This window comes from Eumetopias jubatus, unplaced genomic scaffold, assembly GCF_037043125.1.
Source record: "Eumetopias jubatus isolate StellerSeaLion01/CBP00866 unplaced genomic scaffold, mEumJub1_p1.0 scaffold_1, whole genome shotgun sequence".
Taxonomy (NCBI): domain Eukaryota; kingdom Metazoa; phylum Chordata; class Mammalia; order Carnivora; family Otariidae; genus Eumetopias; species Eumetopias jubatus.
This window is the reverse complement of record NW_028274807.1, coordinates 140,433,459-140,452,867: the sequence shown is the minus strand read 5'-3', so window position 1 is coordinate 140,452,867 and position 19,409 is coordinate 140,433,459. Positions and strand designations below refer to the sequence as shown.

The window sequence follows — 19,409 nt, the reverse complement described above, 5'->3', positions numbered from 1 at the left end:
TGCCTGTAACTTTCGTAGAGATAAGTATATACAAGGTTTTCAAATTTCAGTTTGAAATTTAGCATGATCCATTTAGCATGACCTTTTTGGTCTAAAAATGCAATCACTTCTCTAACAAGAACGAGTGGCAAGAGGAACGGACCAGAAGTTAGGATAGAGGAGCGATCTCTTCAGTATCTTGATTTAGTTCTTGAAATATACAAAGTTGATGGAGAGATGCTCTTTCTGTGATTTTCTTTCATCAGGTAGCAGACAGGCCAATAGGGGCCTTTGAAGATTTCCTCCTCACCTAGGAGAAGGGAAGTCTGGTCACTTGGGTAAAGTCTGGCCATCCTCTAATGACTGGGGTAAAATTCCAGTTCCCTAGTGGTTCACAAAGCCCTTTGAGATCTTGTTCCTTCTTGGCCTCATCTCTTGCTCCTGCCTGGTGCATCCATTGGGCTCACCATGATCAGAGCAAGCCCCTCATTATTCCTTGGAGAGTTATTTTCTCTCATCTCTGAGGCTCTGCTCATGCTAATCCTCACCTTAAGCCTGCTGCCCCCACCCCTTTGCCTTCCTGGTTGTTCTGGCCCCTCAACTGTCCTCCCCTCTTATGGCCCTGGGCCCCTGTTCCTCTCACCCATACACTGGGCTCCCAGGGAAGAGGGCTTGGGTGTTTTATCTCCAACTCAAGCCATTGACGCTGGTTTTTTTTGGAGAGCATGGAGGCTGAGAGTCTTCCTGTAGTGGAATTTCTCTGCATTAAATTATTTTGAGCACCATAAAAAATGTGAGAATACAGAAAATGATAAAAAATGAAAAATTACCCTTTATACCACTCTTAGAAATAGTTGCATTAGTTCTTGCTTTATTTCCTTCTAATCTTTTTTAAAATTCTATGCTTTTTTCTTCACTTACCTGAGAAATTATTACCTACATACAAAACTGTATTATGCTGTTTATCCAGAGTAAAGTTTTTAAAAGAGCTGTCTCATTGGCTGAGACTCCTTTAGGATCTTGTCTTTTTGTCTGTCTTTTGCTCTAAGTTTCAGAATCTTAAATGTAGAAAGGAAGAAAATAACCTTCAAGAACCTAGGATCTCATGTAATCTTCAAACAAAAACAAGCATTCTGCTTCTTCCCATCACCTAACTTGGAGCAAATGTTTAGCTCTTACACTTTTATTTCTCCTGAAATGTTATTCTCCTCAAATATATATACACCCCCACACACATACAAAAGACGTCATCCAATTATAGAGGGAATGGAAGAAAAAAATCCAGTCCAGGCTCATTTGATAGATGCAGTTGCTGAGAGGTTAAGGCCAAGCCTAGGGTCCTCAGGCAAGACTTAACTGGTACCCTTTTCTCCTATGCCTCGCTGGTTCCCGGGTTCTTTATTAATCAAAGTATATTTAAAATTTACTTTCAGTTTTGCACCAGAAAAGTATCACTTCAGTAATCATGTTCTCGCTTTTCTCCTATCTACTACTGCTTCTTGCAAAAATCGTCCAACAGGCATGAAACTAAAATGTCGCCACCTTCCCAGGGATGCTTTGCTTGTTCTTGGGCCACATGTAACCACCGGAACCAATTTGAACGTGGCCAAATCAATAAATGACAGGTTCCTGTCAGTTCATGAGCTTCTGAGAGCCAGGCAGTGAGTTCCAGACGCATTCTAGGAAGCACATTTCCATGGCTAAACCCCCAAACACTTGCACTTATGTAAGTCCACCATCTCTTTATCAACTTTGCTCTGGCAGACTGTACCTTATAAGCTGTATGTAACTGTTGTCGATTCATCTTTTGTTTTACATATGGCTTAGTGGGCTTTTTCTTCTTTGGAGATCTCAAGGTTGACATGCCCAAAACAGGACTTTTGACTTTTCTCGCTTAACTTGCCCTCCCTGAGCTTTACTCTTCTCCATCTATCGACCTGGTCCAAGCTGCCATCATGTCTTCCTTGGACAATTGCGGTAGGCTACCTGGGCTGCCTGCTTTGATCTTTGGCTCCCTATACTGTTCTCAACACTACTTCTGAAAGGATCCTTTCAAAATCCCTGTTAGATCGTGTTAGTTCTTTGCTTAGAGACTTCTAGTGGCTTTCCAGAATAAAAAGTCCAAAGTCCCTATGCTTATTCTACAAAGCCCTGCAGATCTGGCTCTTGCCATCTCTCTGACTTCAACTCCTATTACTTTGTCTTTGCTCACTTTGCTCCAGCCCCACGGGCTTCCTTGCCAGTCCTTGCACAACCACACTCCTGCTCAGGGACTATATACTTAACTCTTTTGCTCTTCTGATCTAGACTCATTCCTCAAGTCACTTGGATGCTAATTTTATCAGAGAACCCTTCTCTGACTACCCTAAAATAGTATCCCCTGGACCCCTTAAACTTGAACCTTTGTTGTCCTGCATTATATATCATCTCATATAAATTTTTATTAGTTTGTGTTTATTATTGATCTTCTCCCTTTAGAAGGTAAGCTCCATGAACACAAGTACATGGTTTTGTCCTTTGTTGTACCCCTGGGCATGTAACAGTGCCTGGCTACCAGTAGGTGATGAGTAAATATTTGAAAGTATCCTACCTCTGAAACTTCCATCAACTATGTAGAAGAAATGCATGTAGACAGTCCTTTCTGCTCAATATCCCCCTGATGGTAGGGACCAGCAAAGACCCATTGGATGGACTTTTGGTTGGGAGCTTATTTGGGGTTACAGGAAGAATAAAGACCCATTAAGAATAGTGGAACAAGTCAGTAAAGATTCCTTGAATATTCATCTGTAATTAATTTCTTCACACACATTCTTTTTTTTTCTAAGTTTTACCACGTCTGTTTTGATATGAATTTTACTTTCCTACCATCCCCCCCCCCCCAAAAAAAAACCCCACAGGGCTCTGTTTTATGAATTTGGGATAATATTTATTTTGAAACAGGCTTGACTTTCTCTACTCTTAAATTTTGAGTCAAAGGTGGAAGTTTTGTTGTTGTTGTTTTGTATGTTAATGAAAAGGGAAATTTAAATTACACTCCACCATGAAGATGCTGCTTATTTTGAGCAAGAACCAGAGCAAAGCATGGTACAAATAAGGTCAGGGGTGAACCTCTGGCTTGTGTGTCAGCCCCTGGATTCAGCTAACCTCAGACCATTTGGCTGTCTTGTTGATCTTGCAGCTTTATGATGCAACACCACGGCCTCGTGACTGAATTTTACATAGAGCTCTCACATCGTATATTGGTCTCTTCCACCGTGCAAGAAGGTGAAACCCTGACTGCCCTCCTTTCAACAGCTGTGTGGCCAGTGCCATTTTTCCTTCCCTTTTTGTATCGGTAGCAGAAAGTGGCATGTGATGTTGAAAACAATGTGGCAGGTGGTCATGGACAAAGGCCGTGGGAGCTGATCACGCTGCCATGTATTAATAGTCCTGTGAAAGAAGTGGCAAAAGTTCAGTCACAAGAGGGGATAAATATTTGCCCGCTCATGAATCTGCTGCTGTGTGGTGGCTATGTTGGGACATACCCTCCAGGGAAACATTATCTTTGCAGACAGACAACTTCTTCAGAGCTGCCTCAGAGGACCCCCGGCTGCTGTGCTCAACATTCCTGCTCCCACAGTAGACGCGGTTTGGAGCGTCACTGTCTCCCTAGTCACCCCCGCCTGGGGGACCTGGAGTGGGGATGGGAGGGACAGCAGGAACACTGGCCCAGGAGTCAGCCCCCAGGTCTGCTCTCATGTGCAGCCTTTGGCTAGCCACTTGGCCCCTTGGGACTGCCTCAGTGGAACGAGGGCATCCGTCTTTACGATTGGTCGCTATTATTCTCTGTAATTCTCTGGTTGCACTAAAGTGTGCTTCCTAGTCCCCCAACTCTTGGCAAACAGAGATCTATATCGTCTTACAGAACACTCCATTCCTCTTGAATACCAGAGCTCCATCCCATGTGCTACGTCCTTGTGGGGGGTTCAGGGCTGGGAGCCAAGGAAGGAACAACTGCTCCTTCAGAGGTCAGTGCTCAGAGAGGAGAAGCCAGAGGACTCAGACACCAGGAATTCTATTTACATTTACAACAGCAGAGGCCAGAATCACGTAGAAATATTAATAGTTTTGGGCTTCAGTCCCAAAATTGCAAAACAAAAAATGCCATTTGCTTGGAATAGAACTTTTAACTCTGAGACTTTTCTGGAACTCATTTATTTATACTCCTTTAATAATAATAATTGTAAGAAGCCTATTCTGGATTTCTTTTCTTTTCTTTTTTAGAGGAGGGAGGAAATAGAAGAAAACTTTTCATATTTATTTTAATATGAAAAACATTGTAAAGGTCATGAACTTTCCTCATGAAGAGTGTATATAGTTAACAGGAAAAATACCAGGGCACACATATTTGTAGCATGAATCACCTCGTAATATGTCCTGTGGCTTTTCCTCTTAAATGATGAAAAGCAATCAGCATTAAACCTCATTAGGTTTTTAGCAGCTGTTGCAACTTGATCATTATTTCTGTTAGATCTTTGGATGTCGTATCTTTGCACTACAGTCCAGGCTATCTTTAGCTAACCCCAGCACCTGAAAGGGAAAGCAGTCATGTGCCATCTCCCTATTTATAAAGGTTAAAGGTATTCTCTCTGTAACAGGAGCCTCAGAATAGCCACATCCTTACAAATGTTCCCATAGGTGATTGTTTTAAATTCAAAGTGTATTTCAAATTTGCATTATTTTTCCCCATGCAAGAAAGCCCAGATGAACTATAGTGCAGCTGCCAGTGTGGCCTTGGCTAATTCTGCCTGGCTGGCAGCCCTGGGTTGGGTTGAGTCCTGCCTTTATTCTCAGAAGAAACTGAGCTTTGCCTCCGTAGCAAAGGTGTCACTGTCATGGTGACTGTGCTGGAGGAGGGCCGTGGTTTGCTGGTAGCTACGGTGGGCAGTTCCTGCCAGGAGTCCTGGTGATGGCAGGAAGAACAGTTCTCAGCCAGTGGATGCACTGGGGACATCTTGCTCAGCTTCTCTCTGCAGAGCAAGGCCTCTGACAGGGCCTCTAATCTATCAGGAGCACTCAAACATCCCTGGGAATATAAGACTATGGGAAAAGCATATTTACCAACCTTCCCATGAGCTAAGTCTTAGTGGATAGGATTTGGGATGGAGTAGAATCGGGTGGGGGTGGGGTGACACCTCCAGGGGCAGTGACCGTAGATGTTCATTCTGCTTTTGAGGAGGGTGGGTCTTGTGCACTCAATTTTGAGATGTGCCGGTTTGGGGGCAGAGCTGAATCTCTCAGGACTGTGGAGGAGACGAAGCTGAATTCTACCACCAAAGGCTAAGGATTAATAGGAGGCAGGCCAGGCAAGGGTTGGCTTGGGACCTCAGCTTAAGCAAAGACTCCACTTGATGGAAGGGCAGATCTTTAAAGGCTCCTAACCTTGCTGGATGCATAACTAGCTTAGCTGTGGAAGATGGGAGAGGGTGGGAGAAATTATGTGGATTCTAGTCTGGAATAGCTTTCATTATCTTCCTCAGTTTTTCTTGGCTGACTATGGAGTAACAGACACTTTTTGTTTTAGGGTTTTGTTAACATCTCCACCAACCGCCACTGTTGGACTAGCTTAGAGGGCAGTGGGAGACAAGTGTTGCTTGAGATGGTGCCAAAGCTTGCCTTCCCCCTTCTCCTTGGTGCTCCCCGCCCTCAGTGGTCTCCCTCGAGGGCATGTCCTTAATCATTCACCTGCACACCGACCTTCATCTCAGGCTCCGCTTTCAGGGAAACTGATGTAAGAAAATACTTTATCACAGTGTTTTCCAAACTGCCCACTAAAGTGCTCTGGAGGCTACAGAGAACCCCCAGGGGTGTCATGGGACTTTTTAAATTTGCAAGGAAAACAGAGCTATGCAGTATCTGTCAGACCCAGATACTTTATGGTTTCCATATGAAGGTTGTGCTGCCTTCTTTTAAATGATGCCATATCTTTCTGAAACTGGGTTTTCCGTGGTTGTCATGATATAGCAAGTATGATGTGAAAATCAGCTGGAAAAGGAGATGAAGATGGTAGTATGCAATCTGGTTACAAGGCTTGAGAATTTGTTTAGAGCCTACAGGTGCACACACCCCAATCATAAGTAAATGTGATCAAGAATAAAATAAAAGCATTTTTCTTATAATGTATGTGTATTATTTTTTTCAAATGGATATGAAGTTATCAGGGCACAAATTCTTATTAAGTCGAACCTAATTATTGGAACGTTTAGCTGTGTCTTTTGGTCTGGTGCTGCCCTCAGCCAATAAGGGCACTGAGAGCCAAATAATTTTGGGGCCTCTGCTTCATGATGGTTATGACAGTTTTTATGTATTTTGCACTACAGTGGATTAAGTGTTCAGGGACCAACTAACAGTCCTTATTGCAGATTAAGTTTGAAATGAATTAATGCTATTCCTTCGTATGTTCCTTATTCTCCTTCATCGTCTTGTGTTATTCTGTCACAGTGGCCTTTTAAACATGGACAAACATGCTTTATCTTTTCTTCTTTCAGAGAGTGGGTTCATCGAGCCCCATCTATTCATTTTCTGAGAGTGTTAATCTGTCTGAGACTACTAATGAGGGATCCATGTTATCAGGTTGGTTGGAAAAAATAAAAATAATTCTTACTTGTTATGAAGATGAGATAAAAAAAAAACCTGGGCCATGTTAAGCTTATTTTCTCTCTCACAACTCAATAGCTTTCAAATTTAGGAGGTATCTCACTTGCTATTTAAAAAGATATGAGAGACATGATTTCATAGAGACAAAAAAAAATCTGTATGTTTCTGCTATATGAACTGTGGGATTAAGTAGATGGAACTTTTGGTGTATGTCTTAAACCACAGGCAATTCAGAGAGGTGTACACTTGGCCACAACTTTGAGTGTGTTTTCAAGGCTCAGCAGCTCACTAGGTCAACGTCAGCCGAGACAAGTGGGGGCCTTCTCAGGGGGCTCCAGAGGCAGTCAGTGGGAAAGGCAGGGCCTGCAGTTTTGGCAGCTGCTCCAGGGTCCATGCCCTTCCCCACGTCCAGCCTCAGACCCTGAGTTAAAGGTGAGCAAGGGACCTCCCATCTGTCTCAAATGAGGGTTGTGAGGTCAAGAAACTTTCCCTCCTCTTACTTGCTTAGTGCTTCTCTTGTTCAGTGCTTCTTAAACTTTAACGCCGCTAGGAATCCCCTGGGAATCTTGTAAATTGCAGATTCTGATTCGGCAGGTACACAGTGAGGCCCAAGACTCTGCATTTCTAACAAGTTTCCAGAGGTTGCCCATGCCACTGGTGTGTGGCCCACACGTTGTACAGCCAGGACTTAGTGCTTTCACCATGAGGCTCTAAAGAAAAGCTTAGCTGACATTTCACCCTGACCTTGAAAGTTAGTTCTTCCACTACTGGCTGGTAGATAGCCGCCTCTGTCAAACAGCTGCTCACACACTTTTGTGTGCATCAGAAGCACATGGAGGTCTCCGTGATGGCTAGAGCCCATCACCACAGTTTCTGATTCAGTAGGTTTGGGGAGGGCCCAAAGATCTGCATTTCCAGTAAGTTCCCAGGTAATGCTGATGCTGCTTGTCAGGGGACCACAGTTTGAGAACCACTGCTCCAAAGCCTCAAGATTGCTTATTTAGTCATTGTTGTTTCTGCTTGCCAGTGTTAAATATCTAGAGTGTTCTTAGTATTCATACATGCTTCAGTAATTTTCACGGATTTTTCTTCCCCCTAAGAAGCATCTCCTTTTACACCCTGTCCTGATAAGCTCCTAGGAAGCTCAGACCACTCGGAAGACCTTTTAGTTTGGATTTGATTTTACTGATGAGTTGTTTGAGTCAGAATGCGCCTCTTTTCATTACCCCAGTAACCGTCTTTTCCAAACTTGGCACTTAAAAAATGTTTTTGGTACTAGTCAGCTACAGAGCCTGCTCTGATTTGAGACTTCTGGGATTCATGGTGGTTCCACATCTTTCCTTTAGAAGGATCACCACTTCCTCATTGGTATTCTGAGGGGGCTTTGTGCTATTATCATTTAGCTAGCTCTTTGACTGTGGGCCTCAGGGCACACTCCAAATGGCTTTCTATCCTGGTTGCTCAAAGTTTTCTGGGAAGATGTATCCTTTTTCCCCCATGACCAGCCTTACAGAACTGTGTGTTCCATGTATTTCTGAGCTGCCATTTGCAGTTCTGTGTGGGGCATATCTAATAAGGGTGGACCATGTGTTCCATTTTGCCCGGATCAGTCCCAGAATGTGCTCATTGTTCCCACTTAATAATTAATAACACCCTCTTTGACTGTCACAAAGGTGGATTGTTAGCAGGAGATCTAGTTTTTTGACTTATAGAAGTTAATAAAATAGATGTTCTCTAAGATGTTCTGTTTGTTCAGAGAATTGATGACAGTTGTCTCATGCTCTGCTGATCTCCAGCTAAAGTATTGCCTTTCTTTTATTTATTTATTTATTTATTTATTTATTTATTTATTTATTTATCTGTTTGTTTGTTTGTTTGTTGTAGTGTTCCATGATTCATTGTTTGCGTATAACACCCAGTGCTCCATGCAATAAAGTATTGCCTTTCGTAGTCTAGTTCTTGACGGATTGGGACAGGGTTGATTGCCCTGCTCTCTCCAGGAAAGAATTCAGTGATCTCTTTGTTTATGGGATTTTGTGACTAAACATATATTAAATGAAGTCTTTCCCTGATTTCTAGCCTTTCCATAGAAGGGGATTCTCTCTGAATCTCTCCCCCCGGCTCTCTTTCCACAAAGAAGAGCATGTGCTCAGGCAATTGTTTAACTTCTTGAGTTGCCAAGAATTGTTGGCTGAAGTCACAAAGCTTTGCTGTGATTTACTGTAATTTATGCCGGTGAATCTCAGCAAGTCTTCACCCTTGCTAGGCATTCCTCTCTTGTTGAGTCAGTGCTACAGGACCCACAGTGGCTGGTCCAAACCAGGTCCACCTCTCATACCCCAACACCTTCCTACCCCTGTCATTCTCACCAAATCACAGCATAGTCTGTTTTACGGAGAAAACCAAAACCATCCCAGTGGGAGCTCTCTTATTATCTCTTCTTTGTTGCTTGAAATATTGGGATTATCTCGAAACTTTATGTTCTTCTTGTTTTGGAAGAAATATCCCTCCTGTTTGCCAAGGCTTACCCCTCTGCCTATTCTCTTTCTTACTATGTCAGTGGCTCCCTTTCTATTTTCCATTATCATAAAAATGTCCTTTCCTTGAACCAGATATCCCTTCAGATCTTCACCTTACCTTCATTACTCCATTTCTTGAAAGGTCAGGCTATGTCTCTTGAACCTACTTACTTTCTGTCAGGACTGATGGGCTGCATAACTTGCACACTGAATTTTGTGTACAAGGTTCTGCCTGGAAGCCATACTTCAGTCAGCATTCCTTGATCCAGAGGTTGCAGACTGGTGGCTCATAGATTGGCCCTTGCCTGCCAGAGACTTCAGTGTATGCTTAATGGAGATTCCAGCAAGAAAAAAACTGGAGGGAATGAAAGAGAAGCCATTTTGAAGGTACACATGCATAGAGTTTGTCATAATTAAAGAAAGACATATGTTCTGAGATTTCAAGTATAGTAAGAAGCCCACACAGGATAAAGTTAAATGCCCACCTGCAGGCATTCCTGTGAAGCTGGAGCACATTGCTTATTGATGATACAGTGAAGATCTTAAAAGCTGCTGCCTCCAATTATATTAGAAACCACAATAAAAAGATAGTCAGGCTGAGTGACCTTTTCCCAGCACCTGCATTCCTCAACTCCTGTAACAGCACACAGCCTTTCCCACATTTCCTGTTTGCCTTCACCCATCCCATGGGGCTCTAGCTCTTCCTTAGCACTTTGCACCTTTCTGTATTATTTACTTGCTCTTTTTCTTAATCCTGCCTTCCTAAATGTTGACCTTCCCAAAGTTCTTTTCTTTAATCATCTTCTCCCCTATCTTCCACCCTCTTGGCTTTAACTCTTGTGGTTGGCATTGTTTTTTGCTCACAAGTACTTATCTCCAGTCTAACTTGTGTCTTTATGTAAGTCCCAAATTTCCAGGGGTATTTTGGATGGCCATGGTTCTCAAAGTGTGACCTGGGGACTGCTTACAGTTCTCTTAAACCCTTTCAGGGGTTCTACCGGGCCTAAAATATCTTAAAAATAATGCCACGATGTTGTTTGCCTTTCCACACTCAATGTCTTACATGTGTGCAATGGAATTCTCCAGAGGTGAGAGGATATGTGACAAAGTCACCACTCTGAGGGCTGAGGGAACAGGTGCTTGTGTACTGTGCTTTAAAAAATTTCTCACATTTAACTTCTAATATGGTAAATAGATAAAACCCACATAAACAAAACTCTCTGAGGTTCTCAGTAATTTTTAAGAGTGTAAAGGAGTACAGAGACCAAAGAGTTTGAGAAGCACTGTGGTAGTGCATTCCACTCAATAACTTTAAAATGGAACTCTTCTTCTTCCTCTCACCTTGAACCTTCAGAACCAACTCCTAATCCTTTTAGTGGCACCACCTTTCCTCCAGACTCCAAGGTAAGAAACTTTGAACCATCTCTTATATTTCCCTTTGACTCACTCCCTACAAATAGAGCATAAGCAAGTTTATCGAAGAGTATTGCTCTTCCATCTGGAAAGATAAGATGCCAGCGCATAGGGGGGCTTTAAAATCATGACCCAGGAATGAACAGTGTGGAACCACTCTTGAGTTTTGAACAGCAGAGTAAAGTAATCACATTTGTGATTCACTATTAAGGGCTCACTGCAGTGTGTCTGGCCTTGGTTTGGTTGCTGACTAGGTCTAGGATGAGACCCTCTAATGGCAGTGACGTTTTCAGCTGTGGCAAAAATAGTGGTGCACTAACAACACCCATTCGGGTGCTGCATTGTGCTCCATTTTTTGAGAACATACTCGTTATCTATACTAAATTATTGTACGCCCCCCCCCCTTTTTTTTTTGTAAAGGAAAACCTCAGGGACTAGTCAGAGCAAGGACATTCATTACATATCGTACATTGAACTAAAGGGCAGATTGACTTGGGGACTTCCTCCAGGTCACTGGGCTCAGAGCTACTGAACCCAGTCTTGTGACCCTCGGGCTTGTGACCAGGAAGAAAATGCTGAGATCTGACAGGGCACCCAGGAAGTGCTGCTGTAATTCAAGCGTGCAGTCATATTTGCTTTTCCGATTAGGACCCAGAACTGTTAAGCCCAGGTATGTGCGTACCTTGTGGTCTTGGTTTTCTCCAGTTGACACTCTCAGATGAAAGCAGTCACATTGGTATGAGAAAGGAAACATAAGGAAGACCAGGAGTCTGTGAGCAATCAATCTCCTGGCCTTGCTCCCGTCTACCCAGAAGCATGGGGGAGGGGAGAGTGTTTATTTCGTAAATGAAGGGTGAATTCTTGAGTACGTAACAATGACATTCTCAGAGAGTGACAGAGCCTCTGTCCCCTTCCTATACTTTCTAACAGTGCTTCTCAAACTCCTGTGTTCCACAGGAGTTAATATGCATTCTGTGAAAAGAAGTGTGCTTCAATTAATGATGCTTGGGAAAAGCTGCACTTCAGTCCTCACATTGGAGGCTTAGAATGCCCTGCAGCATGTTAAAGGCTCTGAGGGGTCCTCTGATAAAAGCACTTGTCAAACTATGTTTAACGTATCATTTCCCAAGCTAATTTGAATTTAGTCATGAAATTATTATTATTATTTTTAAAACAGAATGTCTAATACCACCCACTGCACAGAATAAAAGGGCTATTCCCAGAACAGCGTTTGGGAAATGGGATTTAGTCCCAAATTGTTAATAGTGATTATTGGATAGATATGTTACTTGTCCAGGTAAAAATTTAAAAATGACCATGCCAATCATTTATTTTTTATTTTTTTTAAAAAAGATTTTATTTATTTATTTGAGAGAGAGAGAGAGAGAGCACAAATGGGGGAAAGGGCAGAAAGACATCAGATTCCCTGCCGAGCAGGGAGCCTCACACTGGGCTGGACCCTGAGATCATGACCTGAGCCAAAGTCAGACATCTAACCAACTGAGCCACGCAGGCGCCCTGTGACCAGTCATTTAAACATTTTTCTCTCCCTTGGTGTCTTCTCACTCCCAAGCTTCAAATTTAAATCTCCTTTAAGAGACTCTCAGATTTCAATGTTTTGCCCTTACCTCGTCTTTCATGGCCTCTTCTACTTTTCTCAAGTGAACATCCCATCAGCAGCTCAGTATGTCCCAAGTGGAGTCTTCTCTAACCTAGACTCCTCCTCTCTCCTTCCCTGGGTCTGTTATAGTATCTTGCTACCCATCAGTCCCCAGGCTCAAATATTGTTCCTTTTCTTCCAGCATGTCTTCATGTTTGGTTGATCACACTACTTCCTAGACTTGTCTCTGCCTCTCCATTCTCCTGCCCAGTGCCACTGCCAACCAACTGGGTTTCTGGGTGGCTCTCTTTCCCTCTCTAGTTCATTGAAAAACCAGAGGGGGGCCCTCACAGCTGATTCTAATCATCCCTTATTCACACAATATTTTCATACCATCTCATGGTCCACGTGATGAAGGTCAGATTCAGGCTCACAGATAAGTCTTCCCACAGTGTGGTCCCACCATGCTTTCCTGACATTATTCCCAGGAACGCCCTTCATAGAGTTATGGAAGTGTTTCTTGGAGTTATGGAACACGTTGATGTTGTTTCTGCACAACTTCTGTGCACTTTTGGACCTGTTGTTCTCTGTGCTTGGAACTTCCCTGATTTTTCTTCTCAGCCGATCTATCCATCCTTCTAAACCTTTTCCAAGGCCACTATCCTTATGACATTTTCCATAGTCCTCTCAGCAGGATATCATGTATCCCTCCTGGGACATCATAGCACTTCACGTATAACTTTCTTATCACACTTACCAAATTCTGTCTTAAATGTCAGTTGTTTGTATATCTACCTTATGCTTGCCAAAGCTCAGTGAGGTCGGCCTCGCTCGTCTGCATATTTGTGTCCTCTTCAGAGCCTGACACAGGGCTTTTACATAATAAGAACGAAAAAAAATTGTTGAATAAACATTAGTAGCGTTAAAATGTTATCTTTATATGTATAAAATATTCTGCCATAGCAGGAATAATATATACAGTATTCTTCTGTTCTTTAATTATAGCTCTTTTAGAGTGAAGAGCAATGGTGAAAATTCAAATTAGTAGGTAGTCACAGAAATATTTTTTCTGAGTTGTAAGTGTCACTTCATACTTAATTTAAACATGGGTATGTTTACTGTTTCCAAATTCCCTGCACATACAATAAGGAAACCTTGACCAGGAGGCCTTAAGAATCTTGAGCCTTTTTTCAGCCTGCCCACTCAGTTGGCTTCAAGGTGGAACTAGATTGTTCTCCCTCACACTCAAGTACTCATCGCCATGCATTTCTCAGAATTGGAATGATGGCTAATATTTATTTTTCAAAGGACTTCCTTGTGTGTGTGTGTTGAGGAGAGTACAGCTTTAATTAAACAGGTTAGGGTCACTTGAAACACGTCTGCCTGAAGATAAATGTCAATGTGGATAATCTGAGAGCACTTGCTATTAATAGAGTTCCAAGTTGGTCCCTCTCATGACAGCAGCCTCCCACCCCTGTCTTCCCTAATTACCACTCGTAGAGTAGTTTCAGAAGTTTCATGAAATGCCTTCTTATTGGGAATTGGATTTAAAAATCTGTATCGGGAGACATTTTGTGATTATTCTTACCTTCGTTTAAAGTATGGGTTTTAATAAGACCATTAGCCTCTTCATTTCAAGGAAGAGCCCTATAGTCTAGAGCAATTCTAGTCAACTTTTACTGTCTGTGAATTACCTGGGAATCTTGTGGAAATTTAGAATGTGATTCAGCAGGTTTGGGGCGAGGAGGAGATTCTGCATTTCTAACCAGCTTCTCCATGAGGCTGATGCTGCTGTCCATGGACCACACTAGGCAGGGGCCTACAGGAAGGTTATGGGAGTTGGTGATGCTGGATTCCATTCCTCTCCAGGCTGGTCACTTAGGCAAAGTGGCTTACCTTTCTGGGTCTTAGTTGTCCTAATCTGCAATGTGAGGGAACAATACCTTAACAGCTCTTTCCAGCTCTAACATTTTATGATGACGTGAGGGGAAGTAGAAAGAATGAGGAGTCAGCCTGCTGGTCTGAACATATTTTCATTCTTTTAATTTCAACCCAACTTTTATATTTATTAACAGTTTATCTTAAATGTGGTATGAATAACAAACATTAAATAGCTGCATATTTATGTTAGAATGTGAACCTTTAAGAAATAATTATCAATCTCATGATTTAATAAAGAACTTCCATGTAAAATATACTTCTCCCTCCACCCTCATCTTCTGTGTATGTTCTGTTGTTTTTGTTTTATTAGGAAATACTCCATAGCTTGGGTGGAATTGAAAACCTAGCTCAGGTAAGATTCCTCTGTGGTGGCTGGTCTTGCCTTTCCATTTGGTGCCATGGCTCTGGGCAAGGATTACATAGGTGTGTGACCACAGGTGGCTTTCTTACCTTAGGTTGCCTGCCAAGGGGAGGGGCAGGCAGGGTGGTTAAGTGTGTGCGAGGCAGGATACTCACAGAGCAGGAAGGGACCCATGACATTTTGTTCCAGCTAATTTTACCCAGCCTGCCGAAACAAGAAAGTTCTATAAAAGGTCACATGTCTTTAGTTAGTCATGAAAAGAAATAGGTGTTGACTGGCAGGCCCAGAGCCTCAGCATTGCACATACCAAACGATGGAAGAAAATATTGGTTATAAAGATGTTCATAATTGTTTCACACAAAAAGAATTATGCCCACTAAAATATTTCCAAATACATGACAATGTGAGGAATGATCTTAACCTCATTTATTTTTCTGCTTTTGTAACTACTGAGGGAAGGTAAGCAGGTTGAGCCAGTCGAATGTTTGGGTTTATTGGTATGATAAGGCAAAATTTCTAGGCATGGCATTGGGTTGGAACAGCCTACTCATCTACCACATAGAGAAAGAATGATTTTCATAATGAACTTTTGGCCCTGCAAACTCATTCTGTATTATTAATGGAAGAGTAAGTTTAATGGCAGGTTAATGCTAAATCTATTATATTTTATTATATTTTCATTCTTGGGAAATTGCTGCAACATGTCTAGTTTTTGTTTTTAAGATTTTTTTTTTTAATTGGCTGGAGGTTTACCTCATTTAATGAAATGACTGTCTTTCCTAAAATTATATTATAAAGGATCCTTTTACCCACCTTAACTTCTCTGGTCATATTAGAATTTTATGTGTGTTTCTCTGAGCCTATTTCTTATTATAACCAGTTATCTGCAGTGAGTGATTATCAGACTACCCACACCCATTTTATTCTGATTATACCTATCGGTGTGTATGCTGGTTAGATATAATTTTTTTGTATTTGGAACCAAATTACACCACAAACTTACTTAGTTACAAGTCATTTTTTGAGAGGTTATACAGTCTTTCCATGGTCCCGCCCTCAACATCAGGGCATGCAAGAGAAGGTAAAGAATCTAGAAACTCAAGCTACCTTTTGTACTTGAGTGAACCTGGCCCAGAGGGCTTGAGTATTATTTGGTGTATCTGTTGTGCCATCTACAGCTCATTTTCAGAAGTACACATCTTGTCCCTTATCTGCTTGTGTGCTTTTACTAATCTTTCCTTCTGACTCTTGTTGGTTTGGTCCCTCCTGCAGTACATGGAGACTGTGGCCAATGAGTACCTAGGCTATGGAGAGGAGCCGCACAGTGTGGACAAGCTGGTCAACATGACGTGTAAGTGTCATCGTGAGGACATGGCAACTTTTCCCACTTGCCAAATGAGCAGGATGGCGTTTTCAACAGGAAAAAGGATCCTTTGAATATTTATGAGTATACCCATCCACAGTTCTAGTACTGGGAGTCCATGCCAATTGTTATATTCAGTGGCAAAATATACCCAGAAGGAAAACTTTAGATCGCAACTCTTACCTTGCAAAGCCCAATGTCACGTTGAAGATTTTCACTGAGCACAAGTTTATTTTAATGCAAGAGGGACTTCCATAATGGCAGATTTTGGTAAAAATGTTTTTTGCTTCCTTTGATTTCTCTTAAAATGTCAGAGGCTATTCACTTTTCATCTATAAAGTTTTGTTAATAATAATACCTACCTCATAAAATTTAAAACTTTGTGAACATAAAAAAGAAAAAAAAGATCCTGATGTAATGATGAGAATGTGAAAACATGGGTCTGTGTGTGTGGAATTCAATCTTCTCTCTCTGGAGGCTCTTTCCAGCCCCACCTTTCTTCCTCTCCAGGTTTGATGAGCTGTAGGTCCCCTGTTGCTGTGGGATGCAGGCCCATTTTCTTTGAATGGTCTGGTTTCCCGTATTTGTTTCCAGGACAGCACACTGATTCTCAGTTACAGGGAGAGGAGAGTACGTGGTTAGCCCTAGGCACCAGGAAGTTTCTTTGAGAACAACTGTTCCCCTCGGCGGAGGAACCTTGCTAGGTCCATCACCTTCAGTGGCCTTCCTCTCCTTTTTATATTTGAAATCTTTATAGGGAGGATCTTTGAAGAGTAGGTTTCACTTTGAACTTGTAATGATGTTGAGGAACTCATTCAACTTTAAGCGGAAGGAGATGTTTGCCCTTTTTGCTGTCTCCATATTTTATTATTATAATAGAAATATATAATAATTATTATTTGAGCTTAAGAGGTAACTCTCAGAGTAAAAAAAAAAAAAGTACCCTGTTCTTCCTCCCTCCATTGTTCCTTTTGTGTTATCTGTCTTCCCATGTGCGCTTTCTGTTTGCCCATCAGTACTTTTAGACCTGAGGTTCCATGAATACTGCTGCCTTTAAGTGCTGAATCCCTCTTTGAGTTATCTCCTTTCTTTATAGATATTTTTCAAAAACTTGCTGCTGTCAAAGACCAAAGAGAATGGGTCACCACAAGCGGAGCACACAAGGTGAGTAGTCCCAGAAGGAGTGAACACTTCACCTCCATATGGCAGTGGTTCGCATGCTGGGGTTCAGAGCCCCGTGATCAAGTTTCTTATAATTATAGTTCACAAACCTGCTAACCTAGCCTAGAATTGTAAATCTCTGCGAACCCTTTAATATTCTTTATCAGCCTAAGGAGTAAATATAGAAATAGCAAACAGGTTTTCTGAAACTCTTTTTTTTTTTTCCTTTTTCCTATGCCACTTATTAACAACAAAGTTTGTTGCTTTATTTAAATGTTGCTTGAGAAACCCTGGCTATATAAACTGCCCCTAAGTGTGTATTTACAAATGAACAAATAAAGTGTGTGTATACATATAAATGCATTCCCTATGGCACATGGAGTTATATACATGCTTGAACCATAAGAAATTGTCATGTCTATTGGGCAATTTCATATGGTTAAACCTTATAATCAGACGGTAAAGTATTATAAGCATATGGATCAAGTATACATTTCAAGATGAATGGGTGCTGGTTTAGTCGAAACAGACTAAATTTATATCTATAGCAAGACTATTTAGATGGTAGCTGCCTACGGCCAGTTTTCAATAATCTGTTGATTTCTCATATCCCAAGAGGCCACTTTCGAGTATATATTAGAGCAGGGTTGCCTAAAATGTGTTCACGCGTGCTGCTCATTGTATAGGAGATGATTCTAGGTCATATACAAATCAACGCTTTTCATTTCAATAACTACATATATTTCACTGATATTACCACTTAGAATTTGAGGAACACTTTTGAGTAGCATTAAGGAGTTAAGTGGATGTGGCAAAAATTGTGGGAATGTTATGTCAGTGACTGAAGTTTGGGGAACATTGTTGTGTTAGGAGATCAGAGAAACAAGTGAGAGAAGAACAAGAAGAGGGGATCAGAGAAATAAAGATAATGATGGCTTCATACAAAAATGAATGAAATCATAAAGGGGAATATTGACGTAACAGAAACCAAAAATCGGCCAAGCGGTTGTTACACGGCTCGCAGCTCTGGCCTGAAATATGTCTGGGTGTGCACTTTTGGGGGACTCTGAGTTCTAAAAGTCTAGAGAGAAGAGGAATGAATTTGCATTAATGGGAATTCAGAAAGGCAACTGATAAGGTACAGACTTACAGTTAAGTCATGTTATTTAGCATGATGTCTGGAAGCCTTGATTCATGCTCTTTCTACATCATTAGAAATCTGAGCGGCAAATGAAGTGCTTGGTAATGTTGACATATCTTGCTTAGTTTGGGGGAGAAAAGACAGTTCTCAATACTTTGGTTAAAAGTAGTTCAACAACTGGGAAAGGGCCTACCACAATGCCTAGTTCAGAATGAGTTCAAAACATGAACTCAAAAACAATGACTGGTTACTCCCAGTATTAGTCTCCCTACTTTCCTTGGGGAGAGGCCAGAAGAGGCAGAGGGGACATCCTGGGCACATGAAAATAGAGGGAAGAGGGAGAACCTTGGCCATGTATCTTGGTCCCCTTTGCTTCCTGCCCTGGGTAAGGAATGGCCACAAGGATCTAGTGTTGAGTTTCAAAGCAGGAAGGGGTCCTGCCCCCTGAAAGAGCTGGGTGTGGTGAATGTTTAATAAAAAAAAACTCCTCTTGGGGTTAAGCCTCAATGATTTTTGAAAGAAACATTATACCACTCAAGAAGCTTGTAGTACTTACACAATGAAACTTTCTTTTACTTCATTTTTCAGACATTAGTAAATTTACTTGGTGCCCGTGATACTAATGTTTTGTTGGGTGCCCTTCTGGCTCTGGCTAGTTTAGCTGAAAGGTAAGTGTATTTTAATATCTTTCCAGTTCCACTGCCATAGTAGTTCAGGTGGGAGAGACGAATAATAGATCAGTTTCTCTAGTTACTTACCTACTTAGTTATAATTTGAAAAATAAGCATGAAGTAGCATTAATATATTGAAGAGGATTCTGAATGAAAAAGCATCATTTTAAAACTTAAGTTGGAAAGGAAAATCAGTTTCTTCTCTTTTTCCTGACCAGAAATACCTACCTAGTCTTTCATCCAACCCTCCGATACTTGCACTTTCAAAATAACCACAATATTTCTTTGACAACTATATCTCCCTGACCTTTAAAAAAAAATTCTCTCCTGTATATTCATTCTAACATATAAAACATTTTCAAACACTTTTACCCTTAAAACAATTCTGGGTAACATGTTCCCTTATAGACATCATGATTATTTTAAATAAAAGTGTTTTAAATATATTTTTATGCCAAGAAGCGAATCAATGCTTTTTTTGTTTTTATTTTTTTAACTTTCTATGGAATAATTGACACATATAACTGCATATGTTTAAAGTGTACAACATGATGATTTGATATACATTATGTGTATGGAATGATTATCAAGTTCAAGATATAATTAATATATTCATCATATCAC

General features: G+C 41.3%; 1 protein-coding gene across 8 annotated transcripts in view; it reads left to right on the top strand.

Moving 5' to 3' along the window:
* Window positions 1-19,409, top strand: part of NEK10 (NIMA related kinase 10) — a 211,689-nt gene that overhangs the window by 13,833 nt on the left and 178,447 nt on the right. For all 8 annotated transcript variants that reach the window (XM_088021316.1, XM_088021307.1, XM_088021301.1 and 5 more), the window contains exons 5-9: window positions 6,507-6,591; window positions 14,399-14,440; window positions 15,722-15,800; window positions 16,909-16,976; window positions 18,703-18,782. In XM_088021316.1, coding sequence (XP_087877442.1) covers window positions 6,507-6,591; window positions 14,399-14,440; window positions 15,722-15,800; window positions 16,909-16,976; window positions 18,703-18,782 — 354 coding nt within the window. The remainder of the gene's footprint in view (window positions 1-6,506; window positions 6,592-14,398; window positions 14,441-15,721; window positions 15,801-16,908; window positions 16,977-18,702; window positions 18,783-19,409) is intronic.